Below are 11,491 nucleotides of genomic sequence, written 5' to 3'. Positions count from 1 at the left end.
TTTAGAGAGGGTAAGAGATTTTGCGAAAAGAATTTGGTTGATAACGGCAAAATTGTATACCTTCCTTTTCTCTGCTGTTATTTAACATATACGGCTAAAAAAATGTTGTGAATTTTCCCTATACAACCAAGGATCCATTATACAAATAATTTGATCCGTAAGTCTGTCGGTCATTTGATTTTTGTTTAGGTTAATGTGCAATTTGCATCTAGTCAAGGATCTAAAGGGATAAGACAATGGCCGATAAATTGATGGACGTCCTCAATGATGATACACAAAATTGCCCCTTCGCCAGATTACAACTAGTGGTTGAAATGTGGGGACACTCATAGTGGTTGAAATGTGCGGACACTCAACTAAATGAACCAACCAATCAGAATTCAATAAAATCCCCAAGATTGTAAAAACAACGAATAAGAAAACGTTACCTATTATAAAACTTTGGGGACTGGTGTATTAAACAGCCCAATGTCCCCTCCCTACCTGGCATCTAGTACCTATAATTGGTCCGTCTGTCTTTCTGTCTGTACTGCTGCAAAAGTAACATATTTATTAGGGTTGGGCCGGATATCCGGCCATTTTTAATATCCGTCCGGATACCGGATATTGAAACTATCCGGATATCCGGCGATTTTCAATATCCGGCTGGATACCGGATATTGAAACTATCCGGATATCCGGCCAAAAAAAATATGCAACCCTAATATTTATATTTAGGCATGGAGGATCTAAAGCTAAGTGGAGGATAAATATTTTCTTTGCCTGTAATAGGTAATACTTGTAGAAAAGTAGATGAATGTATGTCTGTGTGTGCGGAGTGAAAGATCTCGTTAATTTCTTTGATATGTGCATATCTAGCTTTTACATTGTTTTGTCCATCTGTCTGGCAGTCATGCTTAAAAAACACATAAACCATGTTTTTAAATGTTTCGTGGTTTGAGATTTTGCATATTCTCACTCCCTTAAAAAAATTTTGCCCCACCAATCGCTTAGTGGGGCAAAATTGTTTTTGTAAAAAATCCACCAAAATCACATTAAAAATCTACAAAAATTAAACAAAATCATAGAAGGACATAAGATTTTGTTTAATTTTTGTAGATTTTGTATGTGATTTTGGAGGATTTTCCATTAGAACAATTTTGCCCTACTGAGCAAATAGTGGGGCAAATTTTTTAAAGAATCCACCTCTGCTCTCTAACTCACTGTCTGCTTGTCCATTCCATTATTTTTTTTGTCCTTTCTTATGAATTTTATCATATATATTGTTTAATCTTACCTACCTATGTAATACTTGGCTTGCTATCGAGTCTGGACAACACCGTAATATACTAAAGATAATACAAAATTTTCCTACAGCTGTAAAGGTGTGACAAAGGCTTGACATTAATAAGAGTTAGGGGAATGCCTTGACCTAAAATAGGCGTAATTTGGAACCGTTTACAATCAGTACTTTCAGTCTTGCAATCTAAGGGTTGTTTTTTAGTTGTGTGTTACACTGGACTCGGACTTCCACCACTGCAAAACCACTATACTTAACCACTATCTCATCTCTGTACATGAGAACCTTCCCAGGACCTATGAGAAGCTGCCCTGTGAAGAAGAACCATATCGGTTCAGTGGTTAGCGAGATCCTTCTATACACAGACAGACAGACAGAGATCCATTAACTTAATATACCTAATGATTATAACATTCAAAGGCAGATGACAATTGACAGTATGTAAATGTAAACAAAGATCAGCTGATTGCTAAACGTGGTACAATTGGAGTGCGATTGCCGCGTAAAATTACGAAAAGTATAATGTCGTCTTTGTGTTTTATTTGCAGGTAGTTTCTGTTTCCTGTGCCTTACTCATTCCATCCAGATGATTGTTTCTCATCTCTTTACATGAGAACATTCTCATAGGCAGGCAGGGTTACGTCACTTCTAGGGATCTAAAGGGATAAGACAATGGCCGATAAATTGATATCATGTACATTCCCAATGATTATACAAAAAATTACCCCTTTTAGTAATTTAAAATAGTAGTTAAAATGACTGAACACTCAGCTTAATGAAACAACCAATTGAAATTCACTTAAGTCCAAAAAGTTGTTAAGCCAACGAATAGAAAAACTTTGGGGACTAGTTTAATAAAGAGCCCATTGTCCCTCTCTCTGGTTTTATTATTTTAACATCTCTAGAATGACGAATCCCCTGAATTCAGATTATTATGTCAGATTTATATACATCGCCTTCAGATAGTCAAGACACTGCAACCACTGTTAGGAATTTATTGCTTTATTTTAAACCAGCGGATACGCCCCTAGAGGCCTCTCTTTCTATCTCCTCCCCTTATCTCTCTCCTATCTCTTTCGTTCTGCTATCTCCTTGTCTCATTCTCTATCTCTTTCTTTATCTCCTATCTTGCTCTCTCTCTTTTTGTGATTCAGCAAATTAATTTCATTTGGAAATTGCTGCAAATTTAGATACTTTTGTGTCATAAAACTTGTTTAGTACTGTAACTAAAGAGAAGTGGGTTAAAGAGGGGGGGAAGAGGGAATTGTTTTTTTTATTTAAGAATTGTTCGTCAATGAACCACGTATGTTCTACATCCATTTTTTAAAAAGAATCTTAGGTGGATTCTTAAAAAAATTAGGGTTGCTGCTCAGCTTACTGGTAAGGCATAATTGTTTTTGTAATAAATCCTCCAAAATCACATAATAAATCTACAAAAAATAAACAAAATGTTATGTTAATTGATAACCCTTAGGTATATGATTTAATTTAATTTTTGTAGAATTATTATGCGATTTTGGAGGATTTTTCACAAAAATAATTTTGCCTCACCGGCGAGCAGCTAACCTAATATTTTTAAAGAATCTACCTCAGATTGTTATCTGTCTGTCTATCTATATATAATAATAGGATGTTAATCTGTCTGTCTATCCAAGATAATTAGATTGTTACCTATCTTGTCTATCTATGTTTCTGATTTAAATAAGCAATAAAAAATTAAATAAATTAGATTATTAAAATGTTCAAAAGAAAACTTCAACAATGAAAACGAAGGAAGGTTATTAGAATTTTAAATTTTGAAATTATAAAATTCGAAACCGATTAATATTCGGTAAGTTAGAACTGGTTCTCATCTAGCATCGTATTATATCCTGTTTTCTATGAGTATAAAAATGTACATTGTACAATCATAAGATTAAAACCAGTTTTTTTTAGCCCGTGCCTTCGGCATCTTGGGGCTAAAAAATTTTAAATTGTATCTCATGTTGGCATCAGGGGCATAAAGGGATAAGGCAATGGCCGATATATTTATGTACATCCCCAATGATGAATCATGATACATTGTTGTGGATTAAAATTAGTGGTTGAATCGATTGAACACTCAACTTAATAAACCAACAAATTAAAATTCACCAAGTCCCCAAATGAGTTAAGCAAACGAATAAGTAAACATTATTATCAAACTTTGGGGACTAGTGGCATAACAACATTCTAATAACCTCTAAAAAAACAGATGAAATTTCGCATCCTGCCACTGCAAGGGGTTCACCAGCCCCCATCACACACCTCCTCGGAGAAGTCCAGGTATAATACGCCCCTAGAGGCCTCTAGTGAATAAGGAGTGGGGGAATTTAACTTTCAATTTTAGTTTTAGAAGAAAAACTACTTTTTTTGGGTGGGGGGGGGGGGGGAGGGAGGGCTTTTTTCTATGGACAATTTTTTTTTTGAGAGGGAGGAGGTACACTCCCCAAAAATGGTTATAAATCTTCTCTGGGCCTATAATAAGCTTCACTGTAAAGGAGAACCATATCGGTTCAGCGGTAAGTGAGATCCTTCGCTACAGACAAAAAAAGCTTACTACTTATAATTTGGATTAATTCCCCCCCCCCCAAATTTTAGTTGTGAAGCTACTCTATGATTCATTATTTCTGTCCGTCCGTTAGTCAGTGAGTCTATAACGCTATAGGGGAAAGGTGATTTTCTCAGCTTCTGTATAAGATAGAAGGCTGAAACTTCTTGTCAACATTTTCATCATAATGGAGCATTATTAACTATAAAACATCCATGGCGGTCGGACTTTTTTCAGCATGATTTTGTCTATTTTTTTTTAAGATAAAAGTATTAATATTAAATATTTTGTATGCGTCATTTTTTTATGCATAAATCAACCACATTTTGGCTGGGGCAAAAAAGGGGGGGGGGCGGATGAGCCACTTTTTGAAACCAAAAGTAAAACGCGCATGATCACAGCCCATAAAAGAGTTACAGCTCTAAAATTCGGCACAGCAGTTGCTTTTGTGGAGAACAATATGGAACTGTGAAGAAATGGCGGCGGAACCGAAAACCGCCAATTCCCGCCGAATTTTTTTTGCCTTTTCTCGCCATAATAGAAAATTTTTAATAATCTGAGATAAACTTTTTTTTTCATAAAAATTTCCCTTATATTTTCACTAGACTCTTGCAAGATTTGACTTTTGCATTTTATTAATATTGACATGTTTGAAATATCACATCCTATTACATTTATGTAATGATTTCTATCCCTAGGAGGAGGAGAACCTGATTGTTAATGGCATTGAACCCACCAACTCCGAGCTTACCAATTATTCTAGTAAATCCGTCCAACCAGTCATACAGGTGCAGTAGTCAGGGATATAAAGGGATAAGACAATGGCAGATAAATTGATGTACATCATCCCTAATGATGATACACAAAATTACCCATTATGTAGATTACAATTATTGGTTGAAAGGTTTGGACTACCTATCATTTTAATGAATCAACCAATTAAAATTACCCATAGTTATTAAGCCAACGAATAAGAAAACGCTATTAAAAAACTTTGGGGACTATAGTAATAAACAGCTTATATCCTCTTCCTCCCTGCATAAAAAATACCTAAGGGGGGGAGGCGGGGTTAATGCAACCATCTCGTAATCAATGAGTAAATGGCACTTAGAATTCTATTTTCCATCTGAAATTTTGCATGAGTAATCCTTGGTAGGTCTATTTTCCCTAAATCTAACAAAAAGTTGGAAAAGTAACGGCTTGAGCAAATCAGTCACGAACCCTAGAAATTCGAATTCTAAGTGACATTTACTCATTGATTACGAGATGGTTGCATTACCCCCCCCCCCCCCTTATAAAACGCTTAATTACAAAAGACCCTAGCCTACAAAAAAAAACACAAATAAAAGAAATTCTACAAAAAACCTAACAAACCCCCCCACGCCTTTTATTTTTCTTGCCATGATATCAGATATTTATTCAGGTAGAAACTGATAACAATTTGTCTGTGATAACAGGTAATTGTCCTACCACTTTCCTAATCAGTATATTTGCGTTCTGGGATCTAAAGGGATAAGACAATGGCCGACAAATTGATTTATATACTAGGGTTTTGGACATTTTATGTGAGACCTAAGCGGGAACTTGCATTTGATTTATATAAGTATAATACACCTCTGGATGATTTAAATATGATCTCAAGTCTAAAAAACATTGGCGACCAGACATACAATTGTATAGCTATTTGTGAATGGGACTAAAAAATTTATTGAATCAGAATTATGGCTCTATGGTTCTTCCTGAAAAGACCTTGAGGAGTAGAATCAGGAACTTTTGACCGTTTCAAATATCTCGTTCCTAGCCTTAGAAATGACTAAAAAAACAACCTTTTTTTTTAAATTTTCTCAGGCTGGGATTTTGCAGAATATACACCCCTGGTTGCAATTTCCCCTAGCATTGAATGGACTGGCCATTTATCCAGTAGGAGGGGAGGCGATGGGGTAAAAGACGGGATGGGGTGATCCTTATTTTAGCCCGCTACAGAGTTCACTTTATCATAGAACATGAAAATCTCGTGTAAGTTCCAAGTAACAATAATAGTTATTTTCGCATCGTATTATAAACAGCTTTCTGCGGATATAAAATGTACAATTACAAGGTTATAGGTAACCAGTTTTTTTTAACCTCGAAATGCCGAAGATGCTAAAAACAAACTAGTTTTAATCTTATGCTTGTATAAATATTTTTATCTTCGTAGAAAACTGGATATAATACGATGATAGATATAGTTTTTTCATACGGATGAGAACTGGTTCTAATCCAACGGATATTAATCGGTTTCGAATGAATCCATTTCTAGAAGGTACTTTGTAATGGTAGGACAATTATCTGTTGTCAGGTTTAACCGCCCCAGAGTCGTGTACAGCCCCAGTGCAGAGCTTCGAACCCTCAACCTCGTGTAACCCTCCAATTCATAAAGGAAATGTTTTGTGAATATCTTTAGTGTGCAAACCTACCCAATAATAATAATAAACAATTTGCCTCTTCTGTAGATTAAACTAAAGTAGATAGTTTAAACTTTTCCAACATTATACATAGGGGTAACTTTGTTTACAATCTTTGGGGTTGTATAGTGTAGATTAATGTACAGTCTATTGTCTTATCCCAAAGAGATAGGGGACAATGGGCTGTTTATTACACTAGTCCCCAAAGTTTTTTTAATAACGCTTTCTTATTCGTAGGCTCACAAACTTTGGGGACGTTACTAAATTTTGTGATATGTTGATTCATTAAGTTAAGTGTTCAAACGTTTTAACCACTAGGTAATTTTATTCACCAGAAGGGGTAATTTTGTGTATCATCATTTGGGATGTACATCAATTTATCGGTCTTTGTCTTATACCTTTAGAACCTTGGTCTTATCCCCTAAGATCCCTGGATATCATCCATAAAACATTGCCTATGAATCAGACTGTCCCCCAACTATGTCGCGGCTAGATGCCAGATCTTCAGAGGAAACTAATGATGAAGTTATCTTTGATATCCTTGAAGTTGTTCAACCAACAGCTACTGAAAAATTTGGCGCCAATGAAAACATTCAAAATGGCGCCAATGATGAAAAACAAAATGGCGCCAATGAAAACATTCAAAATGGCGCCAATGAAAACATTCAAAATGGCGCCAATGATGAATTACAAAATGGCGCCGATATGAGCTTAGAAAAAGTCACGATTGACACCATGCAAAATGGCGCCAATGACAACATAGACAATATTGATTCTGATGAAGTATCCAAGCAGAAAGAGACTACGACAGCGTGTAACAAGGCGAATTGCGGCGACAGCTGTAAATTTCTTGGAAGGAAAGAATCATTTTTTTTTATACAAGAACTAGCTTGCCAATAGAATAGAACCGGTTCTCAGCCAAATAAAAAAAAATAAAGCTTTGTAATAATTGGGTTTGTTTATGTTAGATGCGCGTCATAAATAGTTAGAGTAAAGGCCTGAAAAAAGCGAGACCCATAACCATGCACATTTAGGACTTCCCGACTAAGGTCTTCCAATCAAAGGGTTGGTTGTCTGACCCTATAATCATGCATATAATACCTACTTATTCTTGTAATAAAAAATGTGGTTTAAAGGTTGAAACTGTTACGTAGCCAACTGCCCGAGTCAAGTCACAGGTCAAATAAGAAAAATAACCTATCCAGGAAAGGAGAAGTCTTTTCATCAGGCTTTTTAAACCCCAAAGAAAATGTATTTCATCGGTTGACTTTAAGTTTCATGATAAAATACAACAAAAGGGGGGGGGGGGTGGAATTCTGACACTTTTAGGTAAACAGGGATTTTAGGAATGAGAGGATAGTTTTTTTGTTAAAAAAAGTTTTCCTTTGGGACGTAGTTGACTTATATTTTTTACAAATGTTGGAAAGGAATTTTTTGCCAATTAACCTATCTTCTCACTCCTAAGACAAAGCGTATGGCCCCTGTTTATGCGAAAGTGTCAGAACTCAACCCCCCCCCCCCTGTTGTATTTGCATGTCTTTAAAAAAAGAGGGAAGGGTTGACCTTATACTTTACATTTAAGTTTATAATAAGTAAAAAAATGGGGAGAGTAAATTTTTTTACGAGCATTTTGTTTTTGGAGGGTTATTGTACCCTCCCCAACAATTGTTATAATCCTTCCCTGGAATAATTAGACGTCTCAATGCAAAAGAGAACCATTTCGGTTCAGCGGTTACCTACTTACATACACACAGACATCCTGTTACTTTTAAAAGCCTAAGCCCTGACTTCTACCTTCTCAGTGGAGCCAAGCATACACAGTTTAGAGAACCCTGGCGGAACAAATCTGAACTAAAATTGGATGATGAAAAATTTATTGGTCGTGCTACGAACAAGACTGATCATTTACCTGAAAAAAATAAAAGGAACGGTGCCACAAAACTAGATTTTCTTGTATAAAATTAACAGGTTGGATGGATGGCTATTTTTGTGTCTGTGTGCCTAAGGATCTTGCTAACAGCTGAACCGATATGGTTCTCCTTTACAATGTTGCTTCTCATATTATTGGTGGGATATTGTACGACAGATCATTATGTTTTCCCCTTAATTTGATAAGGTAGCTATAAATAGTTTAATTTCTTAGGTAGGATAAAACTAGCTTTTGAAAATTATGTCCTTAAAAAATTTCGTCGCTCGTATTATTATAATGAATTATGTCACTATTTAAAATATTAAATATGAATATGGGGGCGGGGGGACATTGGGCTGTTTATTACACTACTCCCCAAAGTTTTATTATAACGTTTTCTTATTTCTTGATTCAACAACTTGGGGGACTTAAGTTTTGATTGGTTGGTTCAATAAATTGTAACCTACAGAAGGGTTAATATTGTGCATTATATTTGGGATGTGCATCAATTTATCGGCCTTTGTCGTATCCCTTTAGATTCCTGCTAAATTCCTTTTTAAGTTTATTGTTTATGTCTGTTAGACTATCTAGGGTAATATATATTTAGCGTGGATCCAGGATAAGACAATGAATGATAAATTAATTTACATTCTCAATACCTAATTTCATAATGAAAGTTAGTCATTAGTAGCAAAATTATTGGTTGAAAAGTTGAGAAATCATTAAATTTGAACTAACCAGCCGCAATTCAAGAAAAGTACCCAAAGTTTTAAAGTCTACGAGTTAGATAATTTGGTTTTTAAAACTTTGGGTTCCAGTATAATTTAAACTTCACTGTCCCCTCCCTTCCTTCTATAATAACAAAATAGTTTTGATGGAACTGTCCGCCCAGATTAAAACCCAGTACCTCATCAAGTTTGTCTGAGCTTAGAAATTTACTATACGGAGTAACCCCCAGCCATAGGAACACACAATCTAACTAATTAAAACTTTTTCTATAACCAGGGTAGGTCCGTCAGTAACGGATAGCTGTTTTCGTTAATTTAGGCATGTTAGAGTTGTCCTATCGATTTCAAACACTGCATGGTGACTTGTGTAGTAGTTAGGTACGATTTAGAAAGCGTCGCAACTCTATAATCGCTTCCAGAATGTCCGTACGTCCATTTTAAACATGTTAATTTTTAACTTACAAAAAAAATTTTATGTGATATAATCATCCGATTGATCTGATTTTTGGAGTACTGATTCCTATAACAATAAGATACTGTAAGCGAAGCGGCGTTATCCTCTTACTGTCCTTGATTTAACATGCAACTGTGGCGTATTATGTAGAACATCCGCCACAGTGCCTTCGAAGGTGCTTTGACTTTAGTGTCAGAACCTAAATTGGGACATAGTGCATTTCATTACCCTAGGTTAGGTAACTTTATTTCACTTTTCAATAAAATCTAAAATGCAGCGGTTTTTGAGAAAATTAGATTTAAAAATTTCAAGTTCAATTTTCACCCACTAGGAGTTACTGCATAATCATGACAAGAAAAGCAAAGATTATTTATTTAAAATTTTGTACAACTTTGCTTTTATAAAGTCAGTCATAAAACCTCTCTATATATGATTTATTTAAGGCTGAATTTCCGTGACCTTAGCAAAGCAATTGATAAAAATGGCCATTAATTAACTCACTTCAGGAGTGGTTTTATGAAGAACTTTATTAAAGCAAAGTTGTTCAAAATTTTAAATAAATAACCTATGCTTTTCTTGTTATGATTATGCGGTAACTCCTAGTGGGTGAAAATTGAACTTGAAATTTTCAAATTTAATTTTCTCAAAAACCGCTGCATTTTAGATTTTATTGAAAAGTGAAATGAAGTTACCTAACCTAGGGTAATGAAATGCACTATGTCCCAATTTAGGTTCTGACACTAAAGTCAAAACACCTTCGAAGGCACTGTGTCCGCTTGTTGCTTGAAAGGTGATGGGATCGAATCTCGGCCAGTCACCGCGTCATAACTTACTAAAGACGTCAAAAATTGTTCCTACTGTTGCTATGTCGGGTGCTTGACATAAATAGTTAGAGTAGGGGGAATGTCTCGGCCCAAAACAGGCGCACAGCTTACTTTGACTTGAATTAGGACTTTTAGACAAAGGTCATGCAATCAAAGTGTTGGTTGTCTATTGGGTGTTACCTTAATTAGTACTCTTGGTTATTGAGCGCGTTTCACTGCAATTCAAAAGCATAGTTTTTTCAAGGTGGCGTCACCAAGCACCCAAGGGTCAATATTATAATTCTTGATTTGATTGTGTTAGCAAGCAAGAATGCAACAGTCAGAGAAATTCAAGTGATGATAGTCATAAAAACAAACAAGCGGTTGATACACTCAAGACACCTCCACAAGATGATAGTCATGAAAATAAACAAGCAGTTGATACACTCAAGACACCTCCTCAAGATAATAGTCATAAAAACAAACAAGTAGATGATACACTCAAGACACCTCCACAAGATAATAGTCATGAAAACAAACATGCAGATGATACACTCAAGACACCTCCACAAGATGATAGTCAAGAAAATAAACAAGCAGTTGATACACTCAAGACACCTCCTCAAGATGATATCCAAGAAAATAATCAAGCAGATAATACACTCAAGACACCTCCACAAGATGATAGTCAAGAAAATAAACAAGTAGATGATACACTCAAGACACCTCCACAAGATGATAGTCATGAAAACAAACAAGTAGATGATACACTCAAGACACCTCCACAAGATGATAGTCAAGAAAATAAACAAGCAGTTGATACACTCAAGACACCTCCTCAAGATGATATCCAAGAAAATAATCAAGCAGATAATACACTCAAGACACCTCCACAAGATGATAGTCATGAAAATAAACAAGTAGATGATACACTCAAGACACCTACTGAAGATGGTGCAATTGTCAGAAATGACAATCCTGAAATTGTTGATCCTTATTGCACAACAAACTCTAGCATTATCGAAAAGGAACTTATCTTTATTTCATTTTTATGCATGCTGTAGCTGTTCATTAATTCGCTTGGTCTGTCCGAGAGTCTGTAACACTATGGTGGAAATGTGATTTTGTCATTTAGTCATTGACTTGAGTTTAGAGAATCTTTGATTATATTATTGTGCCAAATCATTCTAGTAATAACAGAATTGCTGCGCTTTCTAAATTAAACCTAATTTTTAAAGGAATTATTAAACAACGTTTGAAATAGAAACGGGTTAATTGACATATTTTTTTTAGTAAAGCAAGCTA

The 11,491-nt window shown here is 35.4% G+C and overlaps 1 protein-coding gene across 1 annotated transcript; it reads left to right on the top strand.

The window, feature by feature from the left end:
• The first annotated feature begins 724 nt into the window (after positions 1 to 724).
• Positions 725 to 11,250, top strand: LOC145307590 (uncharacterized). Its single transcript, XM_080150043.1, has 13 exons — positions 725 to 771; positions 1,828 to 1,910; positions 2,208 to 2,269; positions 3,009 to 3,052; positions 3,513 to 3,583; positions 4,547 to 4,636; positions 5,272 to 5,305; positions 6,187 to 6,267; positions 6,759 to 7,150; positions 7,430 to 7,554; positions 8,068 to 8,217; positions 9,094 to 9,165; positions 10,509 to 11,250. The coding sequence occupies exons 3-13, from the start codon at positions 2,214 to 2,216 to the stop codon at positions 11,248 to 11,250; spliced, it is 1,857 nt and encodes a 618-aa protein (XP_080006169.1). The 5' UTR covers positions 725 to 771; positions 1,828 to 1,910; positions 2,208 to 2,213.
• The last annotated feature ends 241 nt before the right edge of the window (positions 11,251 to 11,491 follow it).

This window comes from Acartia tonsa, chromosome 15, assembly GCF_053477335.1.
Source record: "Acartia tonsa isolate MP-2025a chromosome 15, ASM5347733v1, whole genome shotgun sequence".
NCBI lineage: Eukaryota > Metazoa > Arthropoda > Copepoda > Calanoida > Acartiidae > Acartia > Acartia tonsa.
This window is presented reverse-complemented; position numbering and strand designations above follow the sequence as displayed.